The 18,994-nt window shown below is 39.5% G+C and overlaps 1 protein-coding gene across 2 annotated transcripts in view; it reads left to right on the top strand.

Annotated features, from left to right (window-relative positions):
* Window positions 1-18,239, top strand: part of MRPS35 (mitochondrial ribosomal protein S35) — a 45,344-nt gene extending 27,105 nt beyond the window's left edge. For both annotated transcript variants that reach the window (XM_016923733.3, XM_016923734.3), the window contains one exon: window positions 17,125-18,239. In XM_016923733.3, coding sequence (XP_016779222.1) covers window positions 17,125-17,394 — 270 coding nt within the window. In that variant the 3' untranslated portion in view covers window positions 17,395-18,239. The remainder of the gene's footprint in view (window positions 1-17,124) is intronic.
* The last annotated feature ends 755 nt before the right edge of the window (window positions 18,240-18,994 follow it).

Below are 18,994 nucleotides of genomic sequence, written 5' to 3'. Positions count from 1 at the left end.
CATAACATTTTGTGTGAACATTTGACTGTTATACATTAGATAGAACTAAGGGCAATTAATTATAGCTTGAGTATTCTTTATCCAAAATGCTTGGGACCAGAAGTGTTTCAGACTTTAGATTTTTTCAGATTTTGGAATATTTGCATATTAATATATAATGAGATATCTTGGGGAGGGGACCCAAGTCTAAACAGGAAATTCATTTATGTTTCATATACACTTTATACACATAGCCTAAAGGTAATTTTACACAATATTTTCAGTAATTGTGTGCATGACAATTTTGACCGTGCTCCATCACATGAGATCAAGTGTAAATTTTCCATTTGTGTGTCATATCAGTGTTCAAAAAGTTTTGGATTTTCAAGCATTTCAGATTTTGGATTTTCAGATTAGTAATGCTAAACCTGTATTTAAATAATATTAAAAATACTCGAGTCTGAATTCACAGAGTTTTCATATAAGTATGTACATTTATAAGGAAGATTTTGCCATGCTTGAGCAACACTTCATCTGATTTGAAGTTGGTAGCCAATATGTTTAGGTAACTCAAAGTTTGAAACAGTAATTTTTAAAATTAAAATAATTTTAGGTATGCATTTAAATTAAATTTTTTGTGCCTTACCCAACACAGGGGACTCAATAGCATTTCATACTAGGAACATTCAGAGGAATAAAGTTAGCTGGAGAAGGGGGTCATGTTCTTTAGAAAGGACTTCATATGTCAGTGTCTACAGAAACAGTGAAAAAAGGAAAAAGAAGTAAAGAAAAATTGAAAAAATAAAAGTTTTCATATGGAAGAGGGCTTACATTTGTTTTTAATGACTCTTAGAGATACAACAAGGTAGTGACAATAGTAAGACGGAGACAGACTTTGGTTTACTGATAACTTTTTTTTTTTTTTTTTAAAGTCTCACTCTGTTGCCCAGGCTGGAGTGCAGTGGTGCGATCTTGGCTCACTGCAACCTCCGCCTCCCAGGCTCAAGTGATTCTTCTGTCTCAGCCTCCCGAGTAGCCAGGATTACAGGCATGCACCACTACTGCCTGGCTAATTTTTGTATATTTAGTAGAGACAAGGTTTTGCCATGTTGGCCAGGCTGGTCTCGAACTCCTAACCTCAGGTGATCCACCCGCCTCGGCCTCCCGAACTGCTGGGATTACAGTTGTGAGCCACCATGTCCAGCCCTCCCAAGGGGAACTTTCTAAGAGAGCCATCATAAGATGCAATGAGCTACTTCAGTAGGTAGAAAACATTCCATCCATTGGCCACTTAGTGAAGATAGGCAAAAAAAATATACTCCTTGAATAGGTAGTTAAATTCCATGGCCTTTGGAACCTCCTTTCAGCCCAAGTTACTGTGATTCTGTGAATACATGCAGCTGTTCTCTAAACTGCTCACAGCTTTCCCTTCATATTATGATAAAAGAGTTTTCACACAAGAGGATGAATGGAAAGTGAAAGAAAAAAACTTGGTTGTGAGATTAGTAAAAGATAAAAAGTAGCTGGTAAGCTCTTCTCTTCTTTACAATTATTTCCATTATTATAATTTATCTGGATTTTCTAGTTCTGGCTTTAAGAGCAACATCAGAATAGCAGTTAATCTCTTTCCTACACAATTGATTTTAGAAATGCTGTTGGCTTAAGATAATTAAGTTTCCTTTTGAACCAGCAACATGGCTGAATTAGCTACAGCTTTATGGCTGTTGCTGCTTAAAGATTTAATAACTAACAATAAATACAACCCATTTTGACTTTCTTATTTTGCCAGTATCTATTAGAATGAATTTGCCCAGAAGGAAATGATAGGCATAAATTCAGTGGAAGTTGATTTATGGGATTCTTTCTGTGGTTCCGTGACTTAGAATCCAAACAGGGTTGCATTCTGGATTCACACAGAAGCCTTTGATCTTTAGTGCTGATTACTTTGATGCCAGGATAAGTAGCCACATACAACTGTCCAAACAAGTATACTTGAAGAATTCTATATTACCGTTGTTTCTTGGTGCTTTCTAAACATGTACCATCAGTGAAGAAGATTTTGAATACAGATGAGCCGTGAAATTTTGCGGAGCTGCTAGAAAAGAATTTTTATTGAATTGAAATTCATTTTCCCTCACCAACATGGAATTCATACTTGAAATTGATGTTATCACCGTTATTTAATCAAATAGAGAGCCTCTTTTTAATCCATTGCTTGATTTTTTTATAGGCTAGCTTCTGAGCATTTAATACCCAAATATATGCTTCCTTTGGCTTTTTTTTTTTTCTTCGAGTCAGGGTCTTGCTTTGTTGTCCAGGCTGGAGTGCAATGGTACGATCATGGCTCACTGCAGCCTTGGCCTCCTGCGTTCAAGTGACCCTCCCACCTCAGCCTCCTGAATAGCTGGGACTACAGGTGCATGGCACCATGCCCAGCTAATTTTTGCATTTTTTTTGTAGAGACGGGATTTCACTGTGTTGTCCAGGTTGGTCTTGAACTCCTGGGCTCAGGCAATCCATTCACCTTGGCCTCCCAAAGTGTTGGGATTATAGGCATGAGCCACTGTGCCCTGCCTTCCCTTGGCTTTTTAACCTTCCCCTAGAGGTTACCTCTAAGTAGCACTGAGGGGAAAGTAGCTGCTAATTTTATGTAGCTTGTAGTACTGAAATCCCTCTGGAGAAGTGATCACCTAGACTCCAATAGAAGGATATTACTGTTGTATACTATTCAAAACAGTTTAACTATAGAAGTGTCAAAGTAGATTTCAGTAAGCATAGACATCGCAAAGCATAAGCTTCAGGCATAAAGGCTTAATACTGCCTCAAAGAATAATTATTTCAGTGCTGGGAAGGTGATAAGAGACACATATTCACTGGACCATTCATTTATCCTTCAGCAGTTTAAAGAAGCAAGGAGGCTGGGAGCACTTTGGGAGGCAGAGGCAGGCGGATTGCCTGAGCTCAGGAGTTCGATACCACCCTGGGCAACATGATGAAACCTCGTCTCTACTAAAAATACAAAAAATTAGCCAGGCATGGTGGTGGGTGCCTGTAGTCCCAGCTACTTGGGAGACTGAGGCATGAGAATCGCTTGAACCCGGGAGTCGGAGGTTGCAGTGAGCCAAGGTCGCACCACTGCACTCCAGTCTGGGCGACAGAGTGAGACTCTGTCTCAAAAAAAAAAAAATAATAATAATTAAAAAATAAGGAGAGTTGTAGAGATTTGGTGTCCTATTTTAGTATTACGTATTGTTAGCATTGGAATGAATTTTTAACCTTTGGAGCCAGACAGACATGGATTTGAATTCCAGGGCCATTACTTAGTACCTGTGTAACAGCCTCTGACTATTTAACCTCTGAGGTTCAGTTTTTTCCTAAGGATTTTTGGATGGATCAGGGAGAATTTGTGTAAAGTGTCTGGCAAATAGTGGGCTCTCCATAAGCATCTATAAATAATGTTGATATTAACAATAATAAAATGAGGAAAGATTTTTTTCTTAGAATTTTAAATTCATGGTTTCCCAATTTCTATTAATATATACAGCTTATATTTAATTTGGCGGAGTTTGTACAAGTAAAGTCAGATCTATACTCTTTAGGATGTGTATCCTACTCACAATTTGACATAATTGATGATAACACAACTTCCTTAATTTTAACTTTTTAGTGATTTTTTAATAATTGAAACCTTCCGTAAATGATTAGGTTGAGAAATAATGAGTCAGTTTGCAAAGTGACTTGCACAAAAGATGAGCACAAATACTGGGGAAGAGAAAAAAACAGTTGCTTTAGAAAAGTTAGAGATCTGAAATCAAATTTCAGAGATTCATGGATGATTTTGATATTGAATTACTAATGGTTGCTTTTTTACATTTTAAAATTTCGGCTGTCTTATTTGGATTTCATGATAGTCTTATTGTCAGAACTATGTCTAGCTTTGTAATAAAATGGTTCTGAAAAGTCATGTAACAAACATTTCTAATTTAGCCAAGCAGTGTTGCACTCCTGTAGTCCTAGTTTCTCTGGAGGCTGGGGCAGGAGGATCTGTTGAGCCCAGGAATTCGAGTCCAGCTTGGGCAAATAGCAAGACCCCCACCTCTAAAAATAAAAATTTCTAAGTTGGAGAATTTTATACTTACTAAGAGTTTGTTTTAAAGGGGACATTATTACAGATATTTCTGATAAAAATTAATACTTTTGCAGAGCCATAATCACCATTTAATCTGTCGGATTTATGAGTTCATTTTGATTGTGTATGCCTACACACCTGCATTTCCACTGGAGAATGCTTGAGCAATGTTTGCTATGTTTGTTCTCTTTTGCATTCAACAACTATTTAGTTCTTGTGTACAAGATATGTTGCTAGGTGCCACTATCAAAATGAATGACCCCCTGCCTTAGGTACCTTGATTTCTGGAGGGAAACTGTTGGTTATAATATAGTCTGTTGAGTTTAATGGAAGTAGGAACACAATGCTGTGAGAGCCACAGACAAGGGTTAACTCCCCCTGAAAACATCACAGGAATGATGATGGGTTTTAGAAGATGAACAGAAGTACGTGGTACAGAGTGGGTGAAGAACTTTCTAGGCCTTGTGGGTTTAAAGAGCAGGCAGAAGTTTGGTGTAGCCAGGGTATAGAACTAACAGGGCCAAGAAAGGAGATGAGGCTGGCAGTAAGTCAGAGACAGGCTGTGAAGCTCGTCGTAGTGCTTATTTGCAAAATGTAGATTTGTAACCAGAGGGCAACATTGAGCTGATACAGTATTTTACTAGTTATTTGAAAAAGTACTTCTCACTATTTTTGTTTCATTTTATTTTATTTTGGGGGCTTGTGTGTGTGTGTTTTACTAGACAATTTTAAAAGTTGATTTTCTCTTTGAAGACTGAGTTTTGCTTTATCACCCAGGCTGGAGTGCAGTAGAGCAATCATAGCTCACTGCATGCAGCCTCTACCTCCCAGGCTCAGACGATCCTCTCACCTCAGCCTCCCAAGTAGCTGGGACCACAGGCAAGTGTCACCATGCGGAGCTAATTTTTTTATTTTTTGTAGAGGTGAAGTCTTGCTCTGTTCACCACACTGTTCTCGAACTCCTGGGCTCAGGTGATCCTCCTGCCTCTGCCTCCCAAAGTGCTGGAATTACAAGTGTGAGCCACCACATCCAGCGCCCCCTCACTGTTTCACTGTTCATGAAAGAGTAAACCATCCTGTGTCAAATGTCAAGTGCACTTTCATTAAAAATGGCAAATGTTGGCTGGGCACGGTGGCTCACGCCTGTAATCCTAGCACTTTGGGAGGCCGAGGCGGGTGGATCACCTGAGGTCAGGAGTTTGAGACCAGCCTGGCCAACATGGTGAAACCCCATCTCTACTAAAAATATGCAAATTAGCCGGGTGTGGTGGCGGGCACCTGTAATCCCAGCTACTTGGGAGGCTGAGGCAGGAGAATGCCTTGAACCCAGGAGGCAGAGGTTGCAGTGAGCCGAGATGGCGCCACTGCACTCCAGCCTGGGCAACAAGAGTGAAACTCCATCTCAAAATAAATAAATAAAATAAAATGGCAAATGTTTATTAATTGTCTATTTGCTTGGGTTGCTGGATATGAAAGTTAATAAATCGTGGGGAAACCATCGTCTCCAACTGAAGAACACTCTAGTGGGAGCAAGGAGGTGTAATAATAAATATCACAAAAGTGTTAAGGTTATCTTAGTTTGCGCTATCATAACAAATTACCATAGATTGAGTGGCTTAAATGATAGAAATTTATTTCTCACAGTTCTAGAGGCTGGGGAGTTGATCAGGGTGCCAGCATGGTTGGATTAGGGTAAGGGCCCTCCTGGTTTGCAGATGGCTGTCGTCTTACTGTGTCCTCACTTGGAGAACAGAGAGAGAGGAAGGAAATTCCCTCCTGTCTCTATCATATTAAGGGTTGGGATTCCAATATCTGAATTTGGTGGGGAGACACAAACATTTGGTCTGTAGCACGGGTTCTATAATTTACCATTTCATTTTTAATTCTTCTCTACTTCTTCATTTCTTATGTATCTTTCGACCTGCTTTGAGGCTGTTACTCTTTGTCTGACTTCTACTTTGTATAGATAGCAAGTTATTATGTCTTATTTTAATTTCTATGCTGGTCACTAGAACACCTGACTGCAGTTAGTTGTCTTAGTCACGGATTGTTCCATGTATGTTTTGTTTTTCTAGCTTTAGGGCCTCATTAGCAGGGATCTGACCTATTGTAGTTTGCACTTCAAACTATCTAGGTCAGTGCTAGGTAAGAATACTAAATGTTTCATAGCAGCTATTGAGGCTGGGCGCGGTGGCTCACACCTGTAATCCCAGCAGTTTGGGAGGCCGAGGCAGGCAGATCACTTGAGGCCTGGAGTTGGAGACCAGCCTGGCCAACACAGCAAAACCTCATCTCTACTAAAAATACAAAAAAAAATTAGGAAGTATTTTAAAAAGTATTTGAATTCTACATTACTTCGTAAGTTCTCCACAAATACTTGCTTCTGTGAGTTCAGTTCATGATGCAAATTTACAGTTGACAATGTTAATAGAATCTATATTCTAAAAAAAACTGGCTCTTCCTGGCAAGACGCATCTCTTTAACATGAAGCGTATGTTTTTATTTAGCACTTTATGCATAAACTTACTAATGTTACAGTGTTCGTTAAACAACTAACTATACACATGCAGTGAACTCCCATGAGTCCGAGCATTAGTGGTTGGCCAGTAATGGTAAAGTGTAACTACGTGCCACAGTTTTACTTGATTTCAGACAAATACATCTGGCCTTTGTTCTAAAAAGTGGACCTGTGGTGTTGCTCTGAGAGTTAACTGGGTCTCTGTCTCTGACTTTCTTTCTTTTTTTTAACTCTGTGCTGCTTCAATGATCACCTTGCATTAACATAAAAAGGACACGAAAAAGGGGGTAAAGTAGTTGTTCCATCTCTCCCCCGCAACACACAGTGAGGCGGGGTCTCACTCTGTCGCCCAGACTGGAGTGCAGTGGCGTGATCTCGGCTCACTGCAGACTCTGCCTCCCAGGTTCAAGTGATCCTCCCGCCTCAGCCTCCCAAGTAGGACTACAGGTGTGCCACCACACCCCCAGCATGTTCCATCTTTTAAAAGTGCTTCAAAATACTTTGTCTTTTTTCTTTTTTTTAACACAAAGCATTTAGTGCAGCCATCCATTTTGAATTAGGGCTAACTTTGAAGGTCAAGAATCAAACAGCTTATCTTATTATAGCCTTTTCATTTTATACACTGAGAAATTAAGATTTAGAGGAAAGGTCAGGTACTTTGCCCAAGGTTACAGAGCTTTTTAGTGGAGGAACTCAGACCTGAACTGCAGCTTCAGTGTATCATATTCTTTCCATGCTATCATATTATTTAGTTTTATTCAACTTTGACTTTCAAAATGTTATGAAATAAGAGATGAAATCAAATCTGACTTTAACTGCTAGTTTACTCTCCTTTCAAAATGAACAACTAATTGAAAATTCATCTATCTCCATAACCTGTTTTCAGCTGGGGGTTGTATCAGTGCCACCTGGGAAGCTTTTTTTTTAAATTATACTTTAAGTTTTAGGGTATATGTGCACAACATGCAGGTTAGTTACATATTTATACATGTGCCATGTTGGTGTGCTGCACCCATTAACTCGTCATTTAACATTAGGCATATCTCCTAATGCTATCCCTTCCCCCTCCCGCTCCCCACAACAGGCCCCAGTGTGTGATGTTCCCCTTCCTGTGTCCCTGTGTTCTCATTGTTCAATTCCCACCTATGAGTGAGAACATGCAGTGTTTGGTTTTTTGTCCTTGCGATAGTTTGCTGAGAATGATGGTTTCCAGCTTCATCCATGTCCCTACAAAGGACATGAACTCATCATTTTTTATGGCTGCATAGTATTCCATGGTGTATATGTGCCACATTTTCTTAATGCAGTCTATCATTGTTGGACATTTGGCTTGGTTCCAAGTCTTTGCTATTGTGAATAGTGCCACAGTAAACATATGTGTGCATGTGTCTTTATAGCAGCATGATTTATGTGGAAGCTTTTAAAACTACAGATGCTTAGGCCCTGCAGAATCAGAATCTCTAGCTGTGAGACCCAGGTTTTGATAGTTTTAAAAGCTCCACAGGTGATTCTGGTGCTGAGCTCTGATTGTGAATAATTTCTCCAGTCTTTGAGTGTTGTAAATAAGGAAACTGATTAGGTTGGCTTGTCTTTTTTAAGACAGTTTTTGTACATGTAAGTTTGAGTATCCCTAATTTGAAAATCTGGTATCTGAAATGCTCCAAAATCTGCAACTTTTGAGCACCGACATGATGCTCAAAAGAGCATTTCACATTTCAGATTTGGAATGCTCAACCAGTCAGTATAATGCAGATATTCTAAAATCCTTTAAAATATCAAAATCTGAAACACTTATGATCCTAAGCATTTTGGATAAGGGATACTCAACCTATATCTAATATCAGAGCTTGAGGGTAAGGGGTGGTAATTAGAATGAAAGGGGCAGGCAAGAAAATGGAGGGATTTTTCTGTTGTCCATAAATAGGAATTTAGACTTGATGTGATAGACAGTAGGCAGTGTTCTAGATCCCTGAGTGGGATGGTGCTACCCAGAAGGTGACAAGCTCATACCTTTTTGCCTTCATGCAGGACTTCATTTTATTATATACTTAAAAGACCTTTAAGAAAAACTCACGTTCTCCTTCCCCACCCAGTGGCTGAAGTAATAAATTTGAGAGTTACAGTTTTCTTCCCTCTCTCTTGATACCAAATAAATTACCAAGTCTTTCGGTTTTCGCTTTTAAATATCGGTTAAAGCTGTTTCCCCCTTTTTATCCCTACTGCTACAGTCTAGTATAAGTTTTCATCATCATTTACCTGAAAACTACAATAGGCTTCTAATTGATTTCCCTGTCTCATCCACCTTCTATATTACTGTTAGAGTAATTGTTCAAAAAAACAAGTCTCTTGTACCATATTCCTTTACAAAATCCTTCAGTGGTTTCCCATTACTTAGGATAAAGTCTGAACTCCTTAGCATGCCATTCACAGCAATTTGCCACCTCATTACCAGCACTCAGGAAATATACATTATATAGCCTGTACCTTAGCCATAATGAACATAATATGTTCTTTCATAACTTTGCCTATGTTATTCTCTTTGCTTAGATTCTTTTTTCAAATTGATCAGCCTTGCAAATTCATATGAATCTTTTAATACACCTCAATTGTAACCTCTCTGTTTCCTGCCCATCCCTTTTCCCTCCTCTAGTTAACATTCCTTTTATTACTTTTCTGGTAATTGCCTGTATACGTGTCTGCTCACCCCATTAGACTGTGAGATCACTGAGGACAAGGAGTATATATTCATTCATCTTTATATTTTCAGCATCTAGTACAGTGTCTGGCAAATTTGCATTCAGTAAATGTTTTTTAAAACTTAATTGAATTCCTTGACATAGTTAAAAATTTAGCTTTGGTAGCTGAAAGAATTGACAGTAATTCTTTTTTCACTTTTTATGAATATTTGCCTCTTCGTATTTTTTATGATTTTCAAATTGCTTGGGATTTTAAAAAATGGTTAAACTGTTTTCTCTCATACAGCACAAGGCCTTACTTGTAATCATGAGAAGTGGAATATTACTATGATTCATGTCCTAGGCAAAGAGAGTTGTAAATAAGAAGGTAGGAGGTGACAGGCTTGTGTGTTCAGTGGAGCAGATATTTCTTTGCCTTCTGTTACAGCAGAATACATTGACCCTTGCGTGAATTAGCTATTATGTTTTTCTTTGTATTAAATTCATACAAGGAAAAAAAAAGATGTTAGGTTCAAGTTATGTTATTATATTTTTTGTTACTCCTTTTATCATGCCTCGAGGTTCCTTAGAACATGTTGTTCTAACACTAACGAGCAGTGTGGTTTTGGGCAAATTATTCAGTTGCTCTGGGCTTCAGCTGCCTGATCTGTAAAACAGGTGATAATAGTACTAACTCACTCCTAGGTTTGTTGTGAGAATTAAATGAGTTAATACCTGTAAGGCACTTAGAATAGTGCCTGGCATGTAGTGAGTGTTCCAACAGTTTTTCAGCCTCAGCCCATGCCACTTCCGTCTCATTGGCCTTCATTCATTTCCTCGATTGTGTTAAGCCCTTTCCGGCTTCAAGGCCTTTGTGGATGCTTCTCCTCTACGGGGATCACAATATTCATCTGACTGGCTCACAGTCAACTTCAAGTCTCTCATTAGACTGAATGTTCCCAGAGAACACTATGCCTGGCAGAATAGTTGTGCAATAAATATTTATTGAATGAATAAGTAAGTGAATAATCGAGCTAACTGGAAAAGAGAACAGGATCACATGGAATGGAAAATTGCTTCTTCAGGGGTTGGGGGTCAGGGCAGATTCTCATTGCAGGCAGGAAGGAAAAGAAAAGTGGTGTGTGTGTGATCCATATTTATAAATTAAATGGTGAAATTGTAAATATTTAATGGTCAAAGCATTAAAATAGGAGTCGACAAATTAATTGAATTCTTTGCCTAAGTGATGATCAATTTGAGCTTAAAATGGTATTTTTAATTGCCCCCAGTAATTTGAATATGCTGTTGTTTGTGCTTTAAAATTAATATATTCCAACTACACTTCAATAAAATAAATTTTTTTTGTGTGACAAGGTCTGGCCCTGTCACCCAGGCTGGAGTGCAGTGGTGTAATCTCGGCTCACAGCAACCTCAGCCTCTTGGGCTCAAGCAATCCTCCCACCTTAGCCTTCTGGCTACAAAAAAAAGAAACTGAAACAGCTAACGACTTCAATGCTGGGAGTGGTTTTAGGAGCTAAAATGTTGATAGTAGGAGCCAGGCATGGTGGTACCCGTCTCTAATTCCACCTACTTGAGAGGTGAGGTGGGAGAATCACTTGAGCCCAGGAGTTCAAGGCCAGCATGGGCAACATAGTAAGACTCCACCTCTTTCAAAAGGAATTGATAGTGAACTATAAGTCAGGGCACAAAATTGTAAATAAAATGTAATCATAGCAGGGTTTTAAAAAACGGATTTAAGATATACACCAAGTGTTACCAGTGTTAATGGGCCATCTTTGGGTAACAGAATTATGGATGATTTTTTTTTCTTCTACTTTTTAGTAATTTCCATCTTTTCCATGGAGATGTATTTAAAATTGCAACCTGCTGATACTATATCAGAATTCAATTCTGGATTATTATTCCATTAGTATTAACCTCCTATTTTTAATATGACACTGAACGTTTGCTAAAAGACCAGGAAGTTAAAAGTGTTAAGGAAACTTACCAAAAAAAAGCCATTTTAAGTCTCATATACATAAACATTTCAAAATTGTTATTTTTAATTAAACATCTTGGAAAGATACTGCTTATTTGCAAATAGTATGGAGTCAGTGACAAAGAAATAAAGACCTCTTGTTTCTGTATATTTTATCTAATTTTGTAAATATCACTATATGATTTTGTGAGTGGGAATAATATAGTGAAACATTTGGACAGTTGTGTATTTACATTTACCTTTGAAGTTTTAGTTTACTGCTTCATAGTCATGGTGGAGTACATGTCATGTACACTTTGAAGCCATTCTGCAGGTTTGTGGAACCCCTTACTCCCAATGCTTCGCCTCAAATCCTTGGCATAGGTACATAGGTTTTAGAGGTAGGGAAATGTGGGTTTGAAAACCCACTCCTCTTTGAAGTTGTATTATTAACAACAACATTTATGTAATGTTTACTATGAGCCAGGTCCTCTAAGTACATGGATATTCCTTACCTCTTTTAATCTTCAGAACAGCCCTGTGAAGTCGGTTCTTACAGAGATACAAGTTCAAGGAACTCACCTATTACAGTAATAAATGATGAAAGTTAGGATTTAAACTGAGGTCTGGGAAATACCAAAGCTCACGGTAAATACCATCTTATACTAACTTCCTGGATGACCTTGAGCAAAACTTAGCTGCTTCAGCCCTGCATCTGTAATTTAGAAACCCAAAAAGCTTTAGAAATTGTTAGTCTTTCCGTAACTTATTTGGTGACAAACATGTGACCTGAATAGATGAGAGGCTATTTATATTTTTTGTTCATTCCATTTAGTGTAAATATTCATGTATGTTGCATTAAAAATTATGTGTTGGATTAGGTGATGCTGCTATAGGCCCCTCTCTAGAGGTGTTAAAAAATATATATGCACCATAATTCACTTTCTAAAATACAAAAATTTCTGAAATCCCCCAATAGATTGTGGACCTTTGTTTAACTTCCATAATACTCAGTTTTCTTATCTATGTAATTCTTAAAATCTATCCCAGTAAATCTTAACAACAATTATATGTAATATACATAAGCATTTGAGATACCTGATATATAATTAAGTATTCAATTTGTTGGGATTGTTACTGTCATTATCTTGGAATTCTTATTCAGCTGTGCAGAGTTTGGATCCTAAAGCTAGACCATATAGAAAATGTGAATTTGGTTGGGCACAGTGGCTCACACCTGTAATCCTAACATTTTGGGAGGCCAAGGCAGGTGGATCACTTGAGCCCAGGAGTTTGAGAATAGCCTGGGCAACATGGCAAAACCCCGTCTCTACAAAAAAATGCAAACATTAGCAGGGCATGGTGGTACTCTCTGGTAGTCCCAGCTACTCCGGAGGCTGAGGCAAGGGGATTGCATGAGCTTAGGAAGTTGAGGCTGCAGTAAGCCAAGATAGCGCCACTGCGCTGCAGCCTAAGTGATAGAGGGAGACCCTGTTTCAAAAAAGAAAAAAGAAGGCCAGGTGCAGTGGCTCATGCCTGTAATCCCAGCACTTTGGGAGGCCGAGACTGGCAGATCACCTGAGGTCAGGAGTTCAAGAGCAGCCTGGCCAACATGGTGAAATCCCATCTCTACTAAAAATACAAAAATTAGCCGGGCGTGGTAGTTGGCGCCTGTAATCCCAGCTACTCGGGGGGCTGAGGCGGGAGAATTGCTTGAACCCAGGAGGCGGAGGTTGCAGTGAGACGAGATCATGGCACTGCACTCCAGCCTGGGTGACAGAGTGAGACTCCATCTCAAAAAAAAAAAAAGAAAGAAAAGAAAAGAAAACAAAAGAAAAGAAAAAGGAAAAGAAAAAAGAAAATGTGAATTTTGTTTAGTTTGCAACTGAGGCTGAACACTGCATTGTTTTCAGTACAGGATAGGAAGCCAGGCCTTTTACAGAATGTAGTTTGTTTTCCTTACTAGTGACTTTAAACCATAGTGATTTTCTTCTATAAATATACATTATTCCATAGTGCAGGGTTTCCTGTCCTTTTTGTCAGATCCCGGGGTCTGGGTCCAGCCCATGCTGAAGTCCGAGGGGCGTGGGTGGATGAGCAGAAAGAACACTTGGGGGGGCTGTAGGCAGGTGAAAGATAGTTTTATTCAGCAGCAGCTCAAATTAACAGCTTTCTTACACTAGCTCTCTTATGAACAGCTTTTCTTACACTGTCCACCTTTATCTCGGCGGTTTGCTCCGGCTGTGTGGCTCCCGCGACCCCCATGCCTGCGGCTTCCCAGAAGGCTCTGCCCTGCCTTCAGGGTCAGCAGCTTAACCCTTTATCTGGGCATGCGCAAGCCGAGCTGTGTCCTGGCTCCCTCCTGTCCAGACGGACAGCTTTGGCTGTCTCTCTTTCTCTGGGCACCAGTGCCTGCACAAGAGCCATGTTGAGTCAAGCTGCGCCCCAAGAGCGCCTCTACAACGGTAGCAGGGCAATTATACCTTTTACAGACAACAGTGGCTCAGAGCCAAGGATGTACTTACACAAACAGGTTATATAACAAGTGGGGGTGTGCGCCTGCACGCCAAACTCGCTGAGTCATGCAGGCCTGGATATCCACCTTGGCCTACCTCCATGTACCTTTTCATGTGATTACACACTTAGAAAATCATTTACTGGCCAGGTGCGGTGGCTTACACCCTGTAATCCCAGCACCTTGAGAGGCTGGGGCAGGAGGATTGCTCTAGGCCAGGAGTTTAAGACCAGCCTTAGGCAACATAGCAAGACCCTGTCTCTACAAAAAAAAAAAAAAAATTAAAATTAGCTGGGCATGGTAGCGTGCACCTTAGTCGTAGTCCAGCTAATCAGGAGGCTGAGGCAGGAGGGTCCTTTGAGCACAGGAGTTGAGCCTGGCGGTAGGTAAGCTTTGATCACACCTGAGATGAATGAAAGAGGAGGGTGCTTCATTCTGCTGCCAGTATTCGAGGCTCACCTGGCTACAAGGGCTGAGGGAATCAATATCTTGGCATACCTATAATACATCTTGGCAAACCAGTGTATAATTATATACACCAAATGTAAGGGGAAGAGACATGAAATGTGGGAATTATTAGTGGATTTACTTTGATTAACCGTTAAGAAAATTCAGATAAAACATGTGAAACTTAAAAATACTAAATAGTTAAGTGTCTTAATTGCCTGTCTTCTAGCAGTCAGGCAGTTGAGTCAGGAATGAGATGGAGTGACTGTTTTACTTAACGCTTTATAAAATGTATTTGTCGGTTTTTTAGATTAAGTATATTTTACCCTGTAAGTTTGAATTGTGAAAAAACTATGACATTGTCTTGAAACCTTTAAAACATTTCTAAGAGTAGATAGAACCAATAATGTAATTAATTTAGGACATTTATTTTTTAAGGGGCTGACATTTATTCCTTTCTCAAGTATTACAGTAAAAATTAGGTGGGGTAGGATAATTTTGCCAATTTTTTAAAATGCGCAGATTCAGAGTTTGTTAGAAATTATTTGCAGCAGAGTTGTGGGCGAGAGGCATAACAAGTTGTTTCAGGCTGGTCTAAAGGTAGTGAGTTATCTCAGTTGATTGTTCACAGTCAGTTACAGATTGAATTCCTTGTTCTGCTCTTACCCCGTTCTCACTACTCGACTAGCCTAAAAAATAATAATAATAAAATAAAAAGAAGTTGTTTCACATTATGCCTTCCCTGCCAAGCCTAAAACCTCCCGACCAGATTTTTTTTAAAAGAGGACACAGAGTTGGTTCTCAACTGGATATTTCTAGAACATATGCTGAGACGCTGTGCACAGCCATAAATTTATTACAGGGAGGTGGGGCAAACATGCAGGAATTGTAAGTGCAAATATACCCCACTTGGCTCAGGAATTTGGGGGCCAGGGAAGACATCCTGCATCTTACTGGTTTCCCTTGAAGGAATGGTACCCAGTTTGAAGGATGCAAAGGAGAATTTCTTCTCCTAAGTCTCTTCCTTTCGCCTCGGTGATCTGAGCAGGGTTTGCTGACTCGGTGTTGTCCCCAGTGGCCTATTTGTGATCGGTGGGGCTCCTCTTTACCCTTGGAGGAACACATCTCCAATGCTTTCTTTTCATAGGCACTTGTAGTGGGGATGGGGGTGGGAGGGTGGCACGGGTGGAAACCTTACCTGCTTCTTGGTGCCCACTCAGCTCTGCAGAGCCTTGGAGCTGTCTACTCAAGCTGGGATCTCTTTGAAGGGGATTTTCTAGAGGTAGAATAGTATTTCTGACAGCCTCACAAATATACTCATCTTTTAATATTTTGCCACCTTTAAAAGTTGTTATTCAGAATAATAGATGATTCCATAGCAGCCTGTAGCTCAGAATATTATTATGTGTTAATTTGGAAAAAAATGTGACTAGTATTCAGCACTTCTTTGAACCAGGGTATATTACTTATTAGCTGTGTTGCTTGATTTTTCACAGACTGTTACATCTCCATTTAAATCATAAATCTGAATTATGCTGTATTACTGTAAAGCCTACCAGTGTTCCCTAGAATAGCATGGTAATAATTTTTGTAAGAAAAAACGAGTAGTAACAAAACATTGTTCACATTATGGGAACAGAAAGATAATAACAAAATAAAATTCCAGGATAGGCTGGGTGTGGTGGCTTACGCCTGTAATCCCTACACTTTGGGAAGCCAAGGCAGGCGGATCATTTGAAGTCAGGAGTTTGAGACCAGCCTAGAAAACATGGTGAAACTCCATCTGTACTAAAAATACAAAAATTAGCTGGGCGTGGTGGTGAGCGCCTGTACTTCCAGCTACTCAGGAGGCTGAGGCAAGAGAATCGCTTGAATCCAGGAGGCGGAGATTGCAGTGAGCTGAGATCGCCCCACTGTACTCCAGCCTGGGCAAGAGAGCAAGACTCTGTCTTGGGGGGGGAAAAAAGAAAATTCCAGAATATATGAAGTCATTATGACTAAAAACCACGTATTATGTACATCATATTCTTAATTTTATTTTAATAATTAATTAGTCTTCCTCATCATCCCACAAGTATATCACAGAAATAAATACAGTCTCCTCTCAGCTCTCATTATTTTTAATAATGATCTCCTTGGTACTAAAGAAGTTGAAGATTACAACTCAGAAATGCAAAATGTTGGGCCAGGCGCAGTGGCTCACCTCTGTAATCCCAGGACTTTGAGAGGCCGTGGCAGAATAATCACTTGAGCCCAGGAGTTTGAGACCAGCCTGGGCAACATGGCAAAACACCATCTCTACAAAAAATACAAAAAGTAGCCGGGCATGGTGGTGGGCGCCTGTAGTCCCAGCTACTCAGGGGCCTGAGGTGGGAGAATCACCTGAGACTGCAAGGTCGAGGCTGCTGTGAGCTGTGATTGCGCCACTGCACTCCAGCCTGGGTGACAGAGTGAGACCCGTCTCAAAAAAAAAAAAAAAAAAAAAAAAGTGAAATCTTGATGTATTAGGGTTTAGAGAATAGCTGCAAAAAGTTATTTTCTATATCTGCTGGAAAACAGCATGTCTTTGTAAGTACAGATTGTAAGGCAGACAGATTGTAATTATGTGGATAGAGTAGCGAGTGGTAACAGAGCTTGACAGACCAGTGTTCACGTGACAGAGTGTGCAGCCCTCAAGCGCAGGTGCAGGTGGCTAACAGTGCGGGGTTAAGGGGCCAAAGTGCACAGACAAGGTGTTGGCCAGGGCCTCTCCACATTTTGCAAACTTCTCTTCCCTTAAAAAGGAAGGGGAAAAAAAAAAAAAGAAAGGAAGAAACAAACAAACATTTGATATTTCTCAGAATTCAGAACTCATTTTTTTTGTTTTGTTTTGTTTTGTTTCAGAATACTGAAGAATGGGAAAAAAGTAAGACTGAAGCAGACATGGAAGAGTATATATGGGAAAATAGCTCATCAGAAAGAAATATCCTGGAAACACTTCTCCAGATTAAAGCTGCTGAGAAAAATATGGGAATAAATAAAGAAGAGCTCCTTGGTACTAAAGAAATTGAAGAGTACAAAAAGTCTGTTGTTAGTCTTAAAAATGAGGAGGAAAATGAAAATTCCATTTCTCAGTACAAAGAATCTGTGAAGAGACTATTAAATGTGACATGAATTATGGAGTAGAAAAATCTGCTTGATTTATTAATTTTATGATATATGTGATGAGTATCTAATTTGATATAAAATTGAAAATGTTAAAAAATCATTTTTTTTCCTCAGAGTTAAAATTATTTCCCTCATACTAATGCTTAATGGCAATGATTACTCCAGAGTTTTTTTATTTTTACACTGGGGCAATAGACTAGGAGGTCTCTGATTTCTTCTTGGTCTAAAGTGTTTTGATTTTATTTCTACATAATAGCTTTGGTATTCATGTATATACATGCATTTAATTGTGATTTTATCACCTTCCCCATTTCTTTCCCCACAAGCTGGCATTTCAGTAGCTGCTTTTGAATAATGGTTTTGGTTACCTGGGAAGGCAGGCCCAGAACCCATTTCCTTGACTTGCAGTTCTGGGCTCTGTTCACATGACTGCTGCCTAGCTGATGCATTTTTCACATTCGTCAACTCTGGTTAGAAACAGGTCCTCAGGTGTATTCTCTAACCTGATATTTTCTAAAAAGATATGTTGAGTCAACCTTGTTTAGCATCCTACTTTCTAGATTGTGGGGCTCATTTTGCCAGGGCCAAGCTACCAGAAAAGTAGAAGTGGAGATTACCTGGTATGTATCTCTCTGGGTGCCCCAGTTAGAGCTGCCACAGCTCAGGAAAAAGATGAGGCATAACGACCTTGAATGTAATTGGAGTAAGTGACAAACTAAGAACTACCCTGGGAAACCCTGCATTCAATGTAGCTGTCAATTCAGTATTTTTAAGTACACCTGTCAGCTGTTTCTTACCACTTCGATGGTTGTGATTAATTTAAAATCAAAATAAAGGAATTACTGAGTTTATTTGCCTAATAGACTTATTTTGCCTAGAAGAATTAGAGAGTATAAATGAAAGCCAAAATGGAATTTCACAACGATTTCCTAAACCATTTGTGTGAAATGAAGGTATGATCTGGTGTGATTGAGGCCAGGAGTCTGTAGGTTATGAAGGACAATATGGCCTTGAGTACAAAAAGGAGAGAAAGAGGCATGTCGTGCCCTGCTGGGGCACCCTTATACTACTTATCATTTTAATCCTAGGGCTGACTTATGAATGAACTCAAAAGGGGCTAGACTGAGCTGAATTGGTAAGTAGTAGATGAAAAGCAGTACAGATAAAAACCAAAATTTTAGATCATGTTTAGAGCATATTTCAAGAAACATACCAGTACATTTAGAGACTCATTCGGAGTTAAGAAAAACTCAGATTCCTAACAGGATTGAAGAAGGAAACATTTTGAAAACAGTAGAAGCTGAGAAGAGATGATCATTTGGGAACATGTAAAGGAGCGGTAGCTTAGGGTGGTTTATCCTGTGTAATAATACAGTGCAGATGAAAGCAAAGAGGAGGATGTGTAATAAAGAATTTGACCTTACTCAGAGGTCTGGCCTTTGCCCTTGGCTTCTGGGAGGTAATCTGTATCGTACCTGATAGGACTGTCTTTGTTTAGTGGGGTAGCTGGCCCCAAAAGATCTCAGGATGGGACCAACATACCAGAAAAACCTACCATGTGATTTAGGGTGGGGGCTTTCAGTCACATGGTATTAGTCCACCTGGC

This window comes from Pan troglodytes, chromosome 10 (genome assembly GCF_028858775.2).
Source record: "Pan troglodytes isolate AG18354 chromosome 10, NHGRI_mPanTro3-v2.0_pri, whole genome shotgun sequence".
Taxonomy (NCBI): domain Eukaryota; kingdom Metazoa; phylum Chordata; class Mammalia; order Primates; family Hominidae; genus Pan; species Pan troglodytes.
Note: the sequence above shows the minus strand (reverse complement) of the source record. Positions and strands in the feature narration are given on the sequence as shown.